We start from the raw sequence: 21,038 nt of genomic DNA on the forward strand, positions 1-21,038 counted from the left end.
GAATCACTTGAACCCCGGAGGAGGAGGTTGCAGTGAGCTGAGATCGCGCCATTGCACTCCAGCCGGGGCTGGAAAGAGCAAGGTTCTTTCTCCAGAAAAATACAAACTAAATAAAAATTAAAGACCCAACATTTATATATTCCATCATGAAATTCTCTATTTTGAAGATGAATGGGAAAAATCATCTAGGAATTCAGGAAAAATAATAATAACGTTGCCCATAAAGGAACCAAAACTGGGGCTGACCTCAGACATCGCTTCCTCACCACCAGATGCCAGAACACAAGCAGAGCTGACCGCAGGATGTTGAGGGGGAAGGTTTAAACTTGTGGGGTCTGTGCCTAGCCAGGAGGCCATCTGCATCCTCAGGCCCTGGAGAGATACTGCTAGGAAAACAAGCTCTGAGGAGTGTGCCACGTGCATTGAGGAGGACATCCACTCTTTTTTTTTGTTGTTGTTTTGTTTTGAGACGGAGTCTCCTTCTGTCGCCCAGGATGGAGTGCAGCGGCGCGATCTCAGCTCACTTGCAAGCTCCGCCTCCCAAGTTCAAGCGATTCTCCTGCCTCAGGCTCCCGAGTAGCTGGGATTACAGCTGCGTGCCACCACGCCCGGCTAATTTTTCGTATTTTTAGTAGAGACGGGGTTTCACCGTGTTAGCCAGGATGGTCTCAAGCTCCTGACCTCGTGATCCACCCGCCTTGGCCTCCCAAAGTGCTGGGATTACAGGCTTGAGCCACCAAGCCCGGCCGGAAGTCCAGTCTTCGTGGCCCGCCTCTGCTTCCGGTCTCACATCACCACTCCCTGGCTCCCGGGTTCACTGCACTCTGGCGCATCAGGCTTGTCCTTGCTCCTCAAACTCGCCCCGCTCTATCCCTGCACAAAGCCTGTGCAAAGCCTTTGCACCTGCCATGTCCTCTGCCTGGACACGGCTTCCTCTGATCACCTGTGGCCGGCTTCCTCTCAGTCTTCCAGTCTCACTCAGATGCCACCTGCTCAGAGAGGGAAAAGTTTGCTTCTTTGTGTATCACGCACACGCACACAGACACACATGCGCATGAGCACAAAGGCGACTGGAAGTTCCATGAGGACAGGAACCTAGTCATCCTCTTCACTGAATCCAGCTTCCATCATGGGACCCAGCACATAGACGATGACCAGGCATAGACCATCATGTCTAGCATTCAAAATGTATTCCCCCATATGAATAAAAAAGGGGGAAAGTTTACAAAAAGGACTTGCAATTAGCCATGAAACCAGTTAAGCACAGAATTAAGTTGCAATGATTGTGGCATTTATGAATAAAAAACAGAATTCAAGAGCAACTAATTTTCTCATCCTACCAGGAAATACGCAATATATGCTGTTTTGTTCTTCATAATTATAACAAAAATGGAAGTCCAAGTATTAAAAACAGAATTAACATCAGTATGTATGCTTTTTAAATCATTAGTAGAGAAGAAAAGAAGCAAAACCTAATCTATGTAGTGAAAGATTAAAAAAAAAAAAAAAAACTAAAAATCGAAAACATTCAACCAAAAGAAAGAAGTGAAAGAAGTGAGACCAAGTGTATTTGTTATTGAAGTAAATAGTATTTGGTTAAGACCCTCGGGTTGTACCAAAAAATAAGTAAATAAGGCTAACTCTATGTTCTTACCAGATATTCACCTAACAAAAAGACATGGAAAAGTTAAAATAAAAAGTCTAGTAAGAAATATATCAAGGGAATACAATCGAAAGAAAGCAGGGATAGCAATATTAAAATATGAAAAAATAGAATGCAAAGTAAAAAGCATTCGCTGGGGGAAAATAGCCATTTTATCTTGACAAAAGATAAAATCCACAATTCCACAATGAAAATATAACTGTCAAGAATCTTCTTGTGATGAATAACATAGACTCAAACTTTTTTATGAAAACAAAAACTATCAGAAATTCAAGTAAAAAGGGGAAGAATCCTATTGAAGAGAAAGAGATTAACCTACCTCACCCAGTTTTTGGCAGATAAAGAGAGTAAAGATAAATAAATAACAATTTAGAGGCCGGGTGCAGTGACTCACACTTGTAATCCTAGCACTTTGGGAGGCTGAGGTGGGAAGATTGCTTGAGGCCAATAGTTTGAGACCAGCCTTGGCAACATAGTGAGACCTCATCTCTAGCAAAAAAAATTTTTTTTAATTAGCCAGGTGTGGTAGCATGCACCTGTAGTCCCAGCTACTCAGGAGGCTGAGATGGAAGGATCACTTGAACCCAGGAAGTTGAAGCTGCAGTGAGACGTGGTGGTGTCACTGCACTCCAGCCTGGGTGACAGAGCAAGACTCTGTCTCAAAAAATATATATAACAACATAAAGCCCTTAAATAATACTATCTATAAAACTGCTTTAAACTGCACACAGGGAATATACCTGCTTTTTCAAATAAAACGTTTATGGAAAAATTATAAGGCAGAAATTGCATAGGCTACTTTCTCTATCCTTCAGTAAATTAGAAATTAATGACAAAAAAAATTAAGCAAATAAGACAAGGCACAGGGATTTTTTTTTTTTTTTTTTTTTTTTTTTTGAGACAGAGTCTTGCTCTATCCCCCTGGCTGGAGTGCAGTGGCGCTATCTTGGCTCACTGCAAGCTCCGCCTCCCGGGATCATGCCATTCTCTTGCCTCAGCCTCCTGAGTAGCTGGGACTACAGGCGCCCGCCACTGCGCCTGGCTAATTTTTTGTGATTTTAGTAAAGACGGGATTTCACCATGGTCTCAATCTCCTGACCCTGTGATCTGCCCGCCTCAGCCTCCCAAAGTGCTGGGATTACAGGCGTGAGCCACCGCGCCCGCCCGCACTGGGATTTTTTTAATAGACAGAGCCTCACTATGTTGCCCAAGCTGGTCTCTAACTCCTGGTTTCAAGTGATCCTCCCACCTCAGCCTCCCAAAGTGCTGGGATTACAGGCATGAACCACTGCACCTGGCCTATACTGGGAAATTTGTAATGCTCTACTAAATAATTTTGGATCAATGAAGTAATAAAGTCAAAATTTCTGAACTTTTAGAAACAAAATTGTCATTGCATAATCTTTAGAAAATCATCTCAAAGAAAGTGCTGCATTTTAAAGCACTGCACTTATAGGATATGGCTAAAGCAGTGCTCAGAGGCAAACTCATAGCATTAAATGCATTCATAATTTTTTAACTATGAAAAAAACAAAATTTTCCATGTAAAAACTTGCAAGCATTAACAAACCTCAGAAAAGTCAAACAAAAGAAAACTAGGATATATCAGAAAATTTGAAAAAACACAATCAATAAATACAAGAGTAATGAGGCTTTTTTTTTTTTTAAAGATGGAGAAGGGGGCAATTAAACAACTAAGATGACAAGACCTGGGCTGGAGAAAAAAAAGGGAGAAGGGTAGAACAAATCAGGCCTGGGGCCTGAGGATGTGCAGTCTCAGTATAGATCCTATGTAAAGGTTTCAAGCCAGCCAGCTCTCTCTGGAGGTCTGGAAAGCAATTTTTACCAGGGCCCATATCACCATTGGTAGACTTGAGCAAGACAAAGCCAATAGAAAGAGAAGAAAACCCACAAAATACACAGGAGCAGGAATGAGAAAAGGAAACTCATCAAACAGAGGCTTTTTATTTAAATCTTTTTAAATTCCTTTTAAAATTCCTTTCAATTCCTTTTAAAAGAAATTCCTTAAGTAGAAAACTGGACTGTGTGGTAGCTTATGCCTGTCAGCCCAACACTTAGGGAGGCCAAGGCAGGAAGATCACTTGAGCCCAGAAGTTCAAGACCAGCCTGAGCAACATAGCAAGACCCCACCTCTACAAAAAAAAATTTAAAAATTAGGTGGGCATGGTGACACATGCCTGTAGTCCCAGCTACTCGGAAGGCTGAGAAGGGAGGATCACCTAAGCCTGAAAGGTCAAGACTGCAGTGAGCTGTGATTGCACCATTGCACTCCAGCCTGGGCAAGAGACTGAGACCCTATCTCAAGTGGAAAGAAAAGTGGAAAATTAAAGTGATCAATCAGCAAGGACTAACTTATTGTGCTTAGAATGCTCCTCTCTACTCCCTCAAGAACTCTATGGCTGCCCTCTTTTTTTTTTTGGTTGTTTGTTTTTTTTTTGAGGCAGAGTCGCCCAGGCTGGAGTGCAGTGGTGCCATCTCGGCTCACCGCAAGCTCTGCCCCTCTGGGTTCACGCCATTCTCCTGCCTCAGCCTCCCGAGTAGCTGGCACCACAGGCGCCCGCCACCATGCCCGCCTTGGCCTCCCAAAGTGCTGGGACTACAGGCGTGAGCCACCGCGCCCAGCCTGGCTGCCTTCTTAAAGTCGTTCAGGCCTCAGTTCAGATGTCACCTTGTCAAAGAAGTCTCCCCAACACTGTATCCAAAACTCCACCTGAGCTACCTCACGACTCTGTTTCATGGAATTCAAAGCACTACATCTCTATATGAAATTATTGATTTATCTATGGTTTAACTTATTCATTTTCTCTCTCTCCACTAGAATGGATGCTCCTTGTGGGCAGGAACCTTATTTATGAAGTTCACCTAGTGAACCTGATGCCTAGCAGAGGACCTGGGACAGAGTAGGTGCTTAACAGATGTGATGGATGGATGAATGAATGAATGAATGAATACCAAAGGAGACAAGACAATTTCCAGAATATCCTTCCAAATGATCTCTTATTACAAAGGAGAGCAAATCTTTTTTTTTTTTTTTTTTTTTTTCAGAGTCAAGATCTTACTCTGTCACCCAGGCTGGAGTGCAGTGGTGGGATCACAACTCACTGCAGCCGAGAACTCCTGGGCTCAAGCAATCCTCCCATCTCAGCCTCCTCAATGGCTAGGACCACAGGTGCACACCACCACACCTGGCTAATGTTTTTTGTAGGATGGGGTCTTGCTATGTTGGTCTTGAACTTCTCACCTCAAGCAATCCTCCTGTCTCAGCCTCCAGAAGGGCTGGGATTGGAGGCGTGAGCCACTGCACCCAGCTAGGAGGACAGATCTTTAAAGATAGAAATAGGTATCCTGGAAATACTTCAAGGGTCGGAACAACTCGGCCAGCAGGTAAGGGTTTGGTGCCTTTTGGAAAGATGGCCTTGCGTCTCAAAATTCTACTCCATCACCATTAGAGGAAAAATGTAAAGCAGGCTTCAAAAGTCACAAAAAGGTTATGGCTTATACAGTCAAGAGCCTATTAGCCTTCACCCACTCAGAGGAGCCCAACTGCTTCCTGATCCCAAGTTCCAGGGGTCATTTTTGGTCTGCAACTGGTGCCATATAAGCCGCCATCACCAATGTATCTGTTCTCATTGTCTCCAGAATGCAAGCTCCACGAAGATAAGGACTGTCTGCTTTGTACCCCACTGAATCCACAATGACCTTAGTAAGGGCTTAATAAATTTAGGTTACATGCACAAATGAAGAAACCACCTCCTGTCATCTGTCTTCCTTCTCTGGAATGGAAGCTCCGTGAAACTAAAACCCTCATCCGTCTTGTTTCCTGCTACAGTCCCTCACAGCTAGACAAAGCCTAGCACAGAGTAGGTGCTCATGAAAATGAATGACAGAAGGAATGAGAATTTGTAGCCTCTCCTTCTGAGTCATCCCAAGTGTTCATTACCTACTAGTCCCAGGAAATTTGGCTTTTGGTTGGGGTGGGCATTTTTTGAATAACAGCTATTCTGACCAACAGGGCATAAGTCATAAAACTGAAGGTCAAGGTCTAGCAGAACCTTAAGGGATAGTCAAAGATCAGCAACTAGAAAGCAGGGCTCCAGGTTCTGGTGCCAGTTCTGCCAGGGACTAGGGGATGGTTTGGAAAAGTGTCTTTCCCTGAAGAGACGTGCATTTCCTTGTTCGTAAAACAAAGAGTTGATTTTCAGACAGTGATTCTCAAAAGCGTGGGCTGCACATCACTGAGGCATGGAGGTAGATCGAGCAATTGGCAGCATGTCAGGTAGGGAGAAGTGTTATGAAAAAAAAAAACAAAAAACAAGCTGCGTAGTGGAATAAGGTGGGGAGGTGACTGTGACTTTAAATAGAGTGGCCAAGGAAGACCTCATTCACAAGGAACGTTTGAGGGAAGTGACGGGGTGGAAATCTGGAGAAAGAGTTTCAGGCTAAGGGAGTTGCACGTGCAAAGGCCCTGGGGCAGGAGCATGCCTGGAGGTGTGTGTGCAACAGGACAGTGGGGCTGCAGCAGAAACAGTGAGGAAGCGCATCACGGGAGATGGGGCAGAGAGTAATGGGGCAGGTGATGGCAGGTCTTGTAGCTACTGGGAGGACATTGGCTTTACCGGGAATGACATGGGAGCCACCGGAGGGTCTGAGCGGAGGGACTCCAGCAGTATGCAGTAGGATTGCTCAGCACAGTGGGGGACAAACAGAAGCAGGATGATCAGTGAGTGGGATGCTGCAGTCACCCAGGCCAAAGATAGTGCAGGCTCAGACCAGGAGATGGGGAGAAATGGTGGGACTCTGGATGTGTTTGGGAAAAGAGTCAGCAGGATATGCCCATAGATTAAATGAGCTGTGTGAGGATGAGTGTGTGTTTGTGTCTGTGAGGAGAGAGAGAAAGGAGTCAAAGATGACTCCAAGGTCTTTTGCCTGAGAAACTGGAAAGATGGAGCTGTCATTTGTTGAGATGGCGCTAAGAGAGGGGCAGGGGTGGGGTGTGGGGGAGTCATCTGTGCCACCAATGTTCAACCTGTCATCAATGTTCCCTGGTTTCTACTTTCTTTCTTTTTTTAATTAAAAAAAATTTTTTTTTAGAGATTGGGTCTCGCTATGTTGCCCAGGCTGGTCTCAAACTCCTGGCCTCAACCAATCCTCCCACCTCAGCCTCCCAAAGTGCTGGGATTACAGTTGTGTGCCATCCTGCCGGCCCCAGGTCTCTGCTCTCTAAGCACATGGTAGGACCGAAATTCTCCAGTCCTTGAAAAGGTGGACATGGCCATGTGATTTGCCTTGACCAATGAGATGCAAGCAGGATGGTACATGCCACTTCTAAGCAAGGACTCATACCCTTTCCTGCCTCGACAGTCATGGAAACTCAGAGATGGAGCATCCTTTATCCGGGTACCCAGTGAGGTCACCAAGAAGTAGAGTCCCCCACTGACCTACTATGGACATGTCACAGGAGTAAGAAGTCCACTAGGGTTGTCTGCAACCTCCCACGTGTGCAGATTGCTGCAGATAGCTGGGACAGCATAGCCCAACCTGCCCTGGCTGAGGAGGGCAGAAAATAGATGATTAGGTAGGGACACGTTAATCTAAGATGCCTGTGGGATCCCCACGTGGAGAGATCCACCAAGCAGAGGCAGTGACTCGTGTCTAAGTCTTTTGCCTCCCTGCCCCAACCAACTGTGTTCTGGAGAGGATCTTCCTCCTCTGTGCCCCTTCCAGGACCACCCAGAAGATCTCCCTCAAGGTGGGGCTCGGGCCAAGTGGGGCTGCCTGGGACAAGGCTGGCAGAGGGGGGCAGACAGTGTGGCCAGTAGTGTCCAAGGGGCTAGAGGAGTGGGGGTTTCAGCCTCCCGTCCCCTCTTCCAGAAAAGGATCCCCTATAGAGAAACCAGGGTGCAAAGCAGCCCAGAGAGAAGGGGGGACACACAGACCTAGACAAAGGGGAGCAGAAGCCCCACAAACATGTCCAGAGGGGACAGAGGTAATCAAGTTGACTTAGGGAGAAGCTGCTTCCCACATGCCACGTTTGCTTGGAGTGTGAATGACTAATAAAAATAGCACTGTTTTCCTAAGATGTTTGTATTCTTCTAGTCACACTTTACATAAGACTTCTTTTTGTTGTTATTATTAGTGTATCATTATTATTATTTGGGCAACATGAAGAGGGGTCAGTGATGAAATGAAGCCCCCATCCTCCAAACACTGCACCCACCCACTGCCGCCAACTGGGGGGATAGAGGGAGACAGGAGGGCAGAGTCGGATGAGGGAGGGTCTGACCTTCTCCATCTGCCTGGATGGGACACAGCCCTTCCCCCAGGGCTGAGGCCTCAAAGAGTCACTTCCCCTGTAGGGGTTTCCTGGAAAAAAGCACGGGGAGGTGGGAAGGGCCACGTGTGCTCCTGCCGCCTCCCCTGGGCTATTTCGGGCTCCCCTCGCTCGCCTCTCTCCTCTCCAGCTTCTCGGGCACCCTCCTCCCTGGGCGTGAGTGCACGTGCACTTGTGTGTGTCTGTGCATGCATGCGTGTGTGCACACACGTGTATCTCTTTCTCTGCCCACATATTTCTCCCTTTCTCCGTCTCTGTCTGTTTCTGTCTCATTGCTGCTCTCTGCATCTCTGTCCGGGTGTGCACCCGATGTGGCGCATGTGCCTCGATCTCCCTCTGCGTCTCCTCATCTCTCTCTGTGTCTCTGTCTCTCTCCTAGCTCGCTCCCTCTGTATGTGTCTGCCTTGCTCTCTGTTGGTCACTCCCTCTCTGGTCTCCTCGGTCCCCCCTGCAGCCTCTCTCTGCGTCCCTCTCAGATTCTGTGTGTGCCACCCAACCTGTGTCTATCACCCCCTCCCCCACTCCTCACAATGACTCTGTCTCCTGCCCTCCTCCTCCTCTCCTCTCCCGTGGCTATCTCTGATGCACGCTCTGCGAGGCCAGGACATGGGACAAGGCTACCACGGCCACTGCCCTCGCCAAGCTCCAGCCCAAACACCCACCCCAGCTCTGCTTCCAGAAACACTGACCCTCCTCAACCTCCATCACCTCCCATTCCCAGTCCCCGCCATCGGAGAAGAAGGATAGCCCCTGAGAGGGGACCCTGCCTCCTCCAGGCAAGCTTGGGGCCAGGTCCTCTTCCACATCTCACCCATACTGCCCACACTTTAGGAGGCCGAGGCAGATGGATCAACTGAGGTCAGGAATTGGAGACCAGCCTGGCCAACATGGTGAAACTCCGTCTCTACTAAAAATACAGAAATTAGCCCAGTATAGTGGCGCGTGCCTGTAATCCCAGCTACTCAGGAGGCTGAGACAAGAGAATCGCTTAAACCCAGGAGGTGGAGGTTGCAGTGAGCCAAGATTGCACCACTGCACTCCAGCCTGGGTGACAGAGAAAGACTCCATCTCAAAAACGTAATAATAATAAAATAATAAAATAAAATATTATTATTACAAATATTTTTACATAAAAAGAAAAACAACTGGGAGCTGGGAACTCAATCCTGTCAAGAGCAAAACTCTGGCCTAGAAGTTGCAAATTGATGGGACAAGGGTCTACCCACCCCTCGAAAGGGCTTGATTTTGACCTGCAGATCAGATGTCTTTTTAAAAAAATGGATTTGTTGCCAAAGGTGAACAATCAACAGATGTCATATAAAAACTGGGAGTTTGGAACAAAAATGGACCACTAGGCATCCCACGAGCACCCCCTCCTGCGGTGAGAAAGCCTTCTGGAACCACAAAGCAGTTGCCCAGCCCCCGCAGGCCCCTACCCCTTCCTCACCTCACTCTCGTAGGTTTCCAGCCTGGCCCCTGTGGGATTTTAGTTGGTGGCTCTGGATCCAAGGGAAGGTCCAGCTTCCAGGAGCCCAGTGGCCCTGGCTCTGACCTCTGAGGAGTGGTGATTTCACCTTTGCTGGGGACTCTGTCAGCTGTAGCATTTTGCTATTTTTATTTTTATTTATTTTTGAGGCAGGTTCTCCCTCTGTTGCCCAGGCTGGAGCACAGTGACATGATCACAGCTCACTGCAGCCTCAAACGCCTGGGCTCAAGGGATCCTCCCACCTCAGCCTCCCAAGTAGCTGAGACTTACAGGCACACACCACCACACTACCTAATTTTTATTTTTTTTTTGCAGAGATGGGGGTCTTACTATGTTGCCCAGGCTGGTCTTGAACTCCTCAAGGGATGCTAAAGTGCTGGGATTACAGGCGTGAGCCATTGTGCCCAGCTAGCATTGTTCTAATAAACTCCCCTTTTATTTATTTATTTTTTCCATTTTTTTTTAAGACGGAGTCTTGCTCTGTCCCCCAGGCTGGAGGGCAGTGGCGCGATCTCAGCTCACTGCAACCTGTGCCTTCTGGGTTCAAGCAATTCTCCCGCCTCAGCCTCCCGAGTAGCTGGGTCTACAGCTGTCTGCCACCACCCGTCTAATTTTTGTATTTTTAGTAGAGATGGGATTTCACCATGTTGGCCAGGCTGGTCTCAAACTCCAGACCTCAGGTGATCTGCCCACCTCGGCCTCCCAAAGTGCTGGTATTACAGGCGTGAGCCACTGTGCCTGGCCCATTCCCCTTTTATTCTTATCTGGGGTGGAGTTTGTTTCCATCACTTGGGACCAAAAGAGCCCAACCTGCACCGTCCTGAAGGCAGCAGAGGCCCGAGGTTGCAGCATCCTCACAAGACGGCTCTGAGTCTGGCACCCCAGAATTTAAACACGGGGGAGTGACCGTGAGCTCCCCACAGGATGCCACTAAACACCTCTCGTTGGAAATAAACCAAGAGAGGGAGCAGGGAAGAAAGAAGAACATCTGACAAACCACGGGAATGACAGGCACGGAGTACAGAGCCCCGCCTCTCACTCCCCACAGAAGCCCTGAGAAGTCCCCAGAGCCCCAGTGCGTTCCACAGGCGTTCCCTGAGTCCCTCCTGAAGACTTGGTCCCTGTCATACGGTGCTGCCTCCCAGAACCTGAACGAGCTGCCACACTGAGTCCTACGGCATTGACGTGCCAGCTCATGTAGGCTCTGGGGACAGCACGATGTGACTGGGACAAGACTTGTCCTCAGGGAGCCAGCGTCCCAGCAGGGAGATGGACGATAGAGAGAAGCCAGTGTGATACGCAGTGGGTATGACCCCAATCAGAGCAGTGGGGACATCGGGGGTGCAGGGGAGTGCCGGCGGGCGGCGAAGCGGCTGATTCCAGTGGGGCGGTCCAGGAAGGCCTCACAGACAGGAGGACATTTGAGCAGAGACTTGCACGGGGTTGTCTTGTGGAAGAGTTCCTGGAGGCAACGAACAGCGAGTACAAAAGCCTCAGCCTGTCGGAGAGCTGGTAAAGGGGCCGGTGTGGCTGGAGAAGAGTGGGGGTGGAGAGGAGCGGGGAAGGGCAGGAGGCAGCAAGGCAGATTGCAGACTTCCTGGCAGTCCCTGGAAGGCATTCGACTGTGACTGAGTGAGGAAGGGTCCAGAGTGGAGAACGGGGGTGATCCGCCTCCAATGGAACAGGGAACCCTCCAGCCACTGGGTAGAGAAACAGACCATGAAGTCAAGGCCAGGAGCAGGGGGAGCTGCAGGGCTAGGTGGGATGCACTGGCTTCTGACTGACCGGTTGGCAGGATGGACCAATGGACCAGGCGTCCAAACTGAGGTTTGGAGGCCTGAGCCCCTAGAGGGGAAGGGCGGCAATTCATGTAAAGTGGGGACAGAACAGGTGGGGGTTGGGGGACCGTGGACTCCTGCAAGGAGCAGCTCCACTCACTCCCATTGGAAGTACAGACTCCATCTGCCAGGTTTTCAAGAAACGCCATAAATCCAGATGTTTCTATGAAGTGGCTCCATATTCAAATGTTGGCAACTTATTCAAAGACACTGTGAACACTGCAGGGCCAAACCAAACAGATACACAGTTCAGATGTGACACGTGGGCAACCTGTCTGCAGCCACAGACTCGATGGCAGCAAGTCCCATTTACCAAGTGCTGGCTGTGGCCAGTGAAGTGCTGGGACCACGTTATCTGGATCAACCCCAATGATGCTATGGTGGGGCAGATAGGATCATCCTCATGCCCCAACCAAGGAAACTGGGGCCCAGAGAGGGCAGACTCCTACCCAAGGCCACACAGCAGCCAGCAGTGGTATGAGGACTGGAACCTGGACCATCTGGGCCCAAACCCTGTGATGGGTCACGGGACAGGGCTCTGTCACCTCCATCATCCACACGAAACACTCAACAAAACTCCATTTTACACACGAGGAAAGAAAAGACCAGAGAGAGAGGGAGTATGATTTCTCCAAAGCCACTCAGCAAGTTGGCATCAAAGCCTGGAGCCAAACCCAGGGCTTGTGACTCCAGATGCAGTGCTCTGCCCAACGAGCCTGGTTGGAGGAACCAAGGGACCCTGAGTGAGCTGGACGGGGGAGACTGGGGGGCAGCACAGCACAGCAGGCAACAGCCAGGCTCCGGAGCCTCCCGCCTGGGTACACATCCCAGCTTTGCCACTTACTAGCTGTGTGACCTTGGGCAACTCACTTCACCTCTCTGTGCCTCTGTTTACTCATCTGGGAATGAGAGCAACCAGGGCACCCACCTCATAGGGCTATATGCGGATGAAAGGAAGTAATACTTGTCAGGCCAGCCACAGTGGCTCACGCCTGCAATCCCAGCCCTTTGGGAGGCCCAGCACTTTGGGAAGCAAATAGCTTGAGCCCAGGAATTTGAGACCATCCTGGGCAACATAGTGAAACCTTGTCTATACAAAAAAATACAAAAATCAGCCGGGTATGGTGGCGTACACCTGTGGTCCCAGCTACTCAGGAGGCTAAGGCAGGAGGATGGCCTGAGCCCAGGAGGTGGAGGCTGCAATAAGCTGTGCTCACAATACCACACTCCAGCCTGAGCGACAGAACAAGACCAGAAAAAAAAAAAAAAAAAAAAAAAAAAAAAAAAAAAACATGTCGAGGAGTTAGAGCAATGCCTTCCATTGTGCAAATATTTGCCCAACAAATCTCCCAACATGAAACCCATCGACTATGACACTAACATACTCCCAAGCACCAAAAACCTCCTGGTTGAGAACATCACAGGGGTCCTCATACTTGTGACACTGTAGCAGCATAATTTAGGGGACTGAGCAGAAGAGCTGGGGTTCTCTGTTCAAAAGAAAGGAAGACCAGACAGGTACAGGGAAGGCTAGCTGGAGACTTGACTCTGAGTGACAGGAAGGCGGTGCCGTGCCCCACATCTAATGATGACTCGGATGCTGGGTGCAGGATGAACTGGGGAGTGGGGGTGATGGCAGAGGCGGACGGATGGCTGCAGAAGTCCGTGGGAGACATGGATGGCTGTGGGTGGCTCAGCCCGGGGTGGCAGCCGCACCGAGATGGTGCTCCCCACTCCCTGCCCCACATCACCAAATCCTTGCACCTCCAGTGGGTGCTAGCTGCTCTGATCCCCACCTACACAGTAGCCCTGGGAGGTTCCTGCCTGAAACCACGCTGCTCGTAAAAGGCTGTAGAACCTTCCACCAGTTCTACAGGGGAGGGGGTGTTTTCGAGTCTGAAGGAAACATGCTCCTTTCTGCCCCAGCATCTCTGGGACTGCGGGAGGGGTCACCGCAGTGTGGGGCATGTTGGCTCCCAGCCTGGGTTCCGCATGGGTCTTCTGGCTTCACACCCACCCCGTCGTCACCCAGCCCTGGGACTGGTCTCTCCCTTCTCTCTCTAATCTCACCCCCCTCCTGCCAGCCTGGCAAGTCCCCCAAGACCCCTCCACCTCCCCCCAGTCTTCCCGAGCCACCCTTTTCCTGCAGCTCAAAAGCATACAGGATGAAGTCCAACGCGTGTGGACGTCGCCTGTCCTCCCAGCTGGCACAAGCCCCCCCACTTGCCCCACCGTCGCCCCCACCCTAGACCTTCATTCTCCCCTCCTCCAGGCCTCTCCTCAGCCACCCCCACCACACCCACCAGAACGATGCTTGCGTCTGCTCCCTACCCAACCCCTCCCCAGCATCTCAACCAGAAGAGAAATCCAATTTGTGTGAAGGGCTTGGGGTAACTCTGTGTCGAGGCCACGCTTCCCTTTCTGTTTGTGGAAGGACACGGGTGCTCTTCTTGGAGCAAGGAGAAAAGGTTTCTTTGTGCAGGGTCTGGTGAAAGTATGTCTGTTTAGGGCAGGCTGCAGTTTTCTCGGTGAACGCTGTAGACTTTTAGTGTGGGAAAAGGGCTTATTACGTTTCCCTGTGGCTGCCCGAGTGGGGAGAGGTTTTTCTGAGCCTAGAAAGGAATGACCAAACAGGCGAACAGGCGTTGGAGAGGAGGGAACATTTAGCAGCTCCTTCTCACGGAGCGGTGAGGATCTCCTGGTTGGTGTTTGCATTTGGGTGCACGTGAAACACACAGAAGGAAAGAAAGCTTTGCTGTAGTGTCATGGAAGGGAGGGAAGTTTAGCCTTAATGTATGGGGGTTGGGATGGCAGGATTTTGTTCAGGGGACTATTGGGGTGTTGTTGTTTTTTTTTTTTTTTTTTTTTTGCTCTTCGAGTAAAAAAATAAAATAGTCACAGAACCCAGAAGAAAGGTTGTCATGGCAACAAAAGTTTGAGGCCAGGTACTTATCACCCTTTCAAGACCACAGTGGTAGAGAAGGCAGGATTTTGGCACTATAGGATCAGCTGCAGAAACAACCCCAGCTGGCTCCGATTCCCAAATTTCTCACCAGCACTGACAAGCTGATAACTATTTTCCAAGCTCTCAGAGAGGAAAATTGTGATTTCGGGGGAGGGATGATCTCCAGCCCACAGTGACCAAGAGGAAACTGTGGGTTTCTTTTATTTACCCAACAAATTAGCCATCCGCATTTCTAACTCACAGAGTATTGGGAGTGAGGGTCTTAACTGAGCCCCCCAAAATGCCAACTTCCCTGACCCCTCAACTATACTATTCTCTTCCCTGATTCCTTCACTCTGATTTCTTTCTGTTCCCAAGAAGACAATTTGAGCTCCCTTCCCAGAATCCCCTGTGAGCCTTAAGTTTCTCATCTGAAAAAGCAAGTGCCCTAGAAGTGTCTGCCTCAAAGGTGGCAGCCAGGATTCAACAAGATTCAGGAGATGAGAAGTTTCAGCAGGACCTGGTGCACGTTCAAGGCTCAATAAATGTTAGCTAACATTGTTTTTAAAATAATTTTCAATGAATAATCTTTTGAAATACTTAAATATCCCAAGTCAAGCCCTGAATGAACTACAGGGAAATAACTGTAGCAAGTACTGGGACCGTGACCTTCAGGGAGCAGCCAAGAGAGACTCCAAACAATTAAGAGGCTCAGCTGACCAGCTTGGACCAGGACACTCCACAGAGGTAGAGACAGCGCCACTCCCGTGCCAGAGATGCACCATTGTATTTTCAGGTGCGTGCACAGAGGAAGGGAGGCAGAGGTGGTATGTCCCCAGGGTTGGGTCTCCTGAACCTTGGAAACACCTTCTTGAACTTGGAGAAAGATGTACAGTAGCAAGATGTCTACCTCCAAGGACGAAGATGTTCCTGACAACAAGGTGTTACGAGGCCTCTGTGTGAGAGATTAGGGTTGGGCTGTGCGCACCCACTTGGCCAAGATGCCTTTTGAAGTGAGTAATTTTAATTGCATCCCACAGTAAACATTTGAGTCTTGAGTGTAAAGCAGAAGTGGGTCTGATGGGGTGAAACCAATCAGGGGCAGGTCCCTATTCAAACACCATGTATCTCTGACAAACAGCCAGCCCGGTTCAAGTCACAGAAAAGTTTGGTCAGGCACCCCCAGAAGCGAGACAGAGGAGGCAGCACGGCGGGAAACCTCCGGTTCATCGTCCCAAGGCCCCATCCAGTATGCACCCTGCAAATGTTTCTTGAGGACCTGACCTAATAAGCACTAGGCACTACTGGGAGGCAGCAGTGAACGAGACCAACCAACCGGGCTGGCCCTCACAGAGTGACATCCTATGGGGAGAAGGAACTATAAGCTAGTGACCAAAAACAGGCCCCAGAAAATGTCAGGCAGCGCCAAGTGTGGCAGGCAGATCAATGCAATGGTGAGATCTAAAGATGGAGACCCTCCCTCCAACGGGGAGCTCACAAGGTTGTCTCTCCTCAGTGTCCCGACTTGGAAGGCGGTCCAGAGAGTCCCAGTGAAACTGACCAGGAGCCCCTGGAGAAGGAGGTGGGGCGGGGAAGGGCATTCCAGACAGAGGATGCAGACTGTGCAAAGGCCTGGAGCTTTTCACTGGGTTCGCTTCACAGCTTCCTCCCTCTGCCCTCTAAACCACTTAGGCCACTGGCTTATTTAGGGCAAACTAAGGGTGGAGGTCTGCTCTTACCCACCCTTGAGCACACACACATATGTGGTGTCCACACTGAGGAGCTAGGCATGCAGGGACGAGTTTTAACCTTGGAGAAAGAGGTCAATTCACTGAGGAGGGTGCCCACGCCTGGACACCCCTCTGAGACACCACGTCTTTTGAGCCAGCTCTACCTGCTGTGTGGCACAACCGGCTGTCGGGCAGTTGTCCCCTGGGCCCTGCCCCAGCCCGGCTGTCTGCCTCCAAAACACGCACTCCAGCCCAGGCTGCCTCTGGAATGTAGAGGAGGGGGTTCACGCAAAGGGGACAGCTTGATCTGCCTTCTGAAAAGTCAGTCCCCCCACCGAACCTAATGGGAGCCTTGTGCTAAGCTAAGCCCTCCTGGACTCCTCGACCCGGAGTTTGCCTAGCCGTCCCCAGTTCCCCAGTCTGCCTCTCCCAGGAGGGGGCCAGGATACAGAGGGCTCCCTGGCATCTGGCAACAGGGGTGCCTCTGGGCGGGTGCGGCTTTCTGGGAGCCCGTGGACTCCCCCACTCCCCACTCCCGTCTGAGAGGTTGGGCGCGGGTTGGCGATGGGGGTGGAAGGCTCCCGGGTCTGTGGATCTGCGGCGGGAGGGGCGGCTGATAACAGGAGTCCATGCATCACCCCCACCCCCAGGGGCGTTCCGGGGTGGATGGGGGCCTCTAGTGCCCCGCGAAAGGAAGAGGAGGAGGGGGCGAGCGTGGAGATGAGTTGAGGCGCGGAAAGCAGCGCGCGCCCCTCTGACCAGCAGCTGGGGTGGGCGCCTTCCCGGGGCGCGGGAGCGTCCCCAAAGCCGCGGGGCGTCCGCAGAGGGTAGGAGGTCCGCCTTGCACCTCTCCACCGCGGAGCGTCCCGCATGTCCCCCCGCGCTGGTCCCCGGCCCCGGAACGGCGCGCGCCCCCTGCCCCGGAACGTCGCCCCCAGCCCGGCGGAGCGCCGGGAGCTGGGCCCAGGCGGCGGGAGGAGGGCGAGCGGGTCCGGGACTCGGGCCTCGGTGGCCGCGCCGCCCCGGGGGAGCCGGAGCCTAGCTGGCCGCCGCCCGCGCGCACTCACCAAGCCCGCTGAGCTCTTCCTCGCACGAGTACCAGATGCCGGTGTGGAAATTCCTGAAGAGGAAGCGGTCGTCGCCGGTCTCCCAGCTGTAGAGCGCGCCGCCAGGGGGGCCGTTCCCCGCGGCGGTGGCGGCGGCGGCAGCGGGGGCGGCGGTGCCGTTGGCCGTGGCGTTGGCGCCCGAGTTGGGGCAGTTGGCGCGCCCGCCCTGGCCGCAGCCCGGCTTGGGGACCCGCTGCGTGCCCTGGCACCAGTGCGTGGTGAGGAACGCGGTGGTGGCGAACAGCAGCGCCAGCAGGTTCAGGGCCACGGCCAGGAGCGCTCGGCCGCGGCGGCTCGTCTTCATGCCGCCCGCGCCGCCGGGACGGGACCGCACCGCCGGGGAGCTCCGCGCGCGAAGTTGGCAGCCGGCGCCCCGCGTCAGCGGCCGCTGCCCGCCGCGCCCCGGGGCTCTGGCGCCTGCGATCGGCGGCGGCGGACGCGGCGCGGGCCCATGCCCCCCCAACCCCGGGGTGGGGGCGCGGCGCAGGGGGCGCGGGGGGCGCGCGGGGCGGGCGGGCGGGGAGGGCGGCGGCGGAGGAGCGGCTCCGGCGCGCCCGGAGCCCGGAGCACGAGTGCACCTCGGCAAGGAGCCGCTGGCGCCTGGCAGCGGCCACGGCGCAGGGACGCGCGCCCCTCCGTGGGGAGACACCTGCAGGCGGCCGGCGACACTGTTCCGGCGCCCGCCCGCACGGGGAGAGGGGGCGCCCCACGCCGGGCGCGGGCGGGGGCCTGGGAGTGGAGGGACGCCCCTGAAAGAAACCCGAAACAGGGTGAGGGTCTGAGACGCAAGGAGAATCCCAGGCAAGGCGCTCCTGAGAAAAATCCCCACGGCGGACGTGGGGCAACAAAACCCACCGGGAGCGGGCATCTCATGAGACCCAGAGAGGCCCTGCCCTAGGAAACAAGGGAGAGGCTGCTGGGGTCCCCCAAGAGGGACATAGACCAGCAGGACCCTGCCCCAGAAGGGGATCCCCAAAAGGAGCCCCGCACCAGACCCTGAGAAAGGAGTTTTCCAAAGAGTCTAAACAGCAGAGCCTGCAGGGCTTCCCACAGCCAGGGAGCTGCAAGACCCCCTGGGTAAGACACCCCATGCTGGACCTGGAGTGTCAGGATCTGTCAGGAGGCGCCCCTCCTGGAGTGTGGGTTTATAGGGTTTGAAACGTTTTTCTATCTCCTGGGTGTCACCTCCAGCATCTGGGAAGAGCTCCCTTCCAAGGATGAAACTGTCATCTGGGCTCCCAACCACAGCATGCAACTGCAGGAAGAGTGGAAACGGGGTACCCCAGACAGCGCACTGCACCCACCTGAGATCCCAAACAGCAGAGCCCTAGCAGGGCCCATGCCTACCACAAAGTTACTGCAGCTACTAGGCAGTGGTGCCCTGCAGGGGCTGCCAACCCTGCTCACATGCACACCATGTGAATGTGAGTAGAATCTTCAAGATTGGGGTGGGGGCAGGGTGGTCAAACATACTGACTTTGGGATCAAGTAAATCTAGGGCTTGACCAGCTGTGTGGCTTTGAACAAGTCACTTACCCTCTCTGAGCCTCAATTTCCATAACTATAAAGAAGGGAGGACCCCCCCACCCACCTTCAAAGTATATCACAGTGGGCTGCTGTAATGAGATCATGGCTGCAAAAAGCATTTGGCACACAGTAGACTCAATAAACGTTAATAATTCACTGTTACTAACATCTGAACCAAGATCAGTTGACCAAACTCAGACAAACCTCTTCGGACTCTTGTGCAACGTGGGAACTGTGTGCACTCCTGTCCCCAGCTCTGCTCTAAGATGACCACGCTCCCTGAACTCCCTTCGGGCTGCACAGCGCTTACTGCCCAGATGCTCAGGGCGTGCAACAATTAATTGCATGTTGATTGTAAGAGCTCATTTGAATTCTGCCCAAGCTGAGAACTGCTCCGACAACCCCCGGCTTGCCGAGTGGCGGGCCTTGCAGAATTCAAGGTGAACCGATTATGAATTGCCTTACTCCTGTGGGTGAGCCAGCACTCACTGTCAGCTGCTGCTACTCTGCCTGCGGGTAGGTGAGAGGAAAGCGTTGTGGGCAATGTCCCTGGTAAAAACAGGCATGAAGGATGACCAAGGGTCTCCAGACTTGCTTTTAGAGCCCTTTTCTGGCACTGTGCAAGAGGTTCTCAACTATTTTGAAAGAGAGGACCTCCATGTAATAATGGTGGCATTGAGAGTATTGGTTGACAGAGAAAATACATCATCACCAAACAGCTATAAAGAATCCAGTAGCACTTTTTTTTTTTTTTTTTTTTTTTTTTTTTTTGAGGTAGAGTCTCACTCTGTCGCCCAGGCTGGAGTGCAGTGCTGTGATCTCAGCTCACTGCAACCTCCGCCTCCTGGGTTCAAGCAATTCTCGTACCTCAGCTTCCCAAGTAGCTGGGATTATAGGCACTCACCACCACGCCCAGCTATTTTTCATATTTTTAGTAGAGAAAGGGCTTCACCATGTTGGTCAGGCTGGTCTTGAACTCCTGACCTCAAGTGATCTGCCCGCCTCGGCCTCCCAAAGTGCTGGGATTACAGGCATGAGCCACTGCGCCCGGCCTCCAGTAGCACTTTTAAACGGGCATGCGGTATTCATCATGAGTGTCTGTGCACCTCTGAAAACCGGTCCCTCGATGTGTGCTCAACAGGGTACTTCTTTGGACTTGAGGCTGTTGTTGGTGTGCATGTGAGCAGGGCTCAGTGACCTACAGCTGGGAACCCTGTCCTGCAGGTTTGAAGCCAGGAGAGCCCAGGTGAGATATGTCTCAGGGACCATGTCTCAGGGATCATGTTTCTGAGATATGATTTGAAATTTCCATCTCAGATACTCCTCCACTAACTGAATACTCAGCACTGGAGAGAAAAGAGAATGTGAACAAAGTTCGTAAGAAAGAACACTCAGAACTTTGGAAGGCCGAGGTGGGCAGATCACCTGAAGTCAAGAGTTCAAGACCAACCTGGCCAACATGGCGAAACAGCATCTCTACTAAAAATACAAAAATTAGCCTGGTGCGGTGGTGCACACCTGTAATCCCAGCTACGCAGGAGGCTGAGGCAGGAGAATCACTTGAACCCGGGAGGCGGAAGTTGCAGTGAGCTGAGATCATGCCACTGCACTCCAGACTGGGCGACAGAGCAAGACTTTTGTCTCAAAAAGAAAAAACAAAGAACATTGCCGAATATGCAGGGGTAAAAGCCAGGGAGAGCAATTCAGCAGGGAGGGATCAAAGTGGGGACGGTTTCAAGGAAGGCCTCACTGAGAAGGGGACACTGGAGCAAGGATTTGAAGGACATGTAGGGGCAAGCCATGAGGACATCTGGGGGAATGGAAATTCCAGGCAGAGGGATGGCCAGTGCAAAAGCCTCGAGGCAGGAGCCTGTCTGGCCCTTTGGGGTGGGGGGACAGTGTGGTTGGAGCTGAGTGAGCAAAGGGCAGAGGAAGAAAAAAGGGGGCCAGAGGTGCTAGGGGAGGGGACAGATCACCTAGGAATGCAGAGGCTACACAAGGACTCAGGTATTCACTCTGAGCAAGGTATTCACGCTGGCGGAGGGTCTGGGCAGAGGGGACCCATGTCTGGTTTCGTGTCTAACAGGACCACGCGGGCTGCTATGGGAAGAAGGGTGGAAGCAGAGAGACCAGACAGAGGCTGGAGAGTGGATTCCAGTGCATGAGGCCAGGGACTCAGACCAGTGTGGGGACAGGCATGGTGGAGGTTCTGGGTCTTTTTTAAAGGCAGCTCCAGGCCAAGTGCGGTGGCTCACACATGTAATCCCAGCACTTTGGGAGGCCCAGGAGGGAGGATCACTTGAGTCCAGGAGTTCAAAAGCAGCCTGGGCAACAGAGTGAGACCCTGTCTCTACAAAAAAATTAAAACTGAGTTGGGTGTGGTGGCGTGTGC

At 52.1% G+C, this 21,038-nt stretch overlaps 1 protein-coding gene across 5 annotated transcripts in view; it reads right to left on the bottom strand.

Annotated features, from left to right (window-relative positions):
* LOC105463225 (GSG1 like) overlaps positions 1-17,622 on the bottom strand; it is a 272,751-nt gene extending 255,129 nt beyond the window's left edge. The window contains exon 1 of one of the 5 annotated variants that reach the window (XM_071084297.1): positions 17,081-17,622. In XM_071084297.1, coding sequence (XP_070940398.1) covers positions 17,081-17,423 — 343 coding nt within the window. In that variant the 5' untranslated portion in view covers positions 17,424-17,622. The remainder of the gene's footprint in view (positions 1-17,080) is intronic. The other 4 variants (XM_071084295.1, XM_071084298.1, XM_071084299.1 and 1 more) reach the window with 4 other exon arrangements.
* Between the last annotated feature and the right edge of the window lie 3,416 nt (positions 17,623-21,038).

This window comes from Macaca nemestrina, chromosome 18, assembly GCF_043159975.1.
Source record: "Macaca nemestrina isolate mMacNem1 chromosome 18, mMacNem.hap1, whole genome shotgun sequence".
NCBI classification, from domain to species: Eukaryota; Metazoa; Chordata; class Mammalia; order Primates; family Cercopithecidae; genus Macaca; species Macaca nemestrina.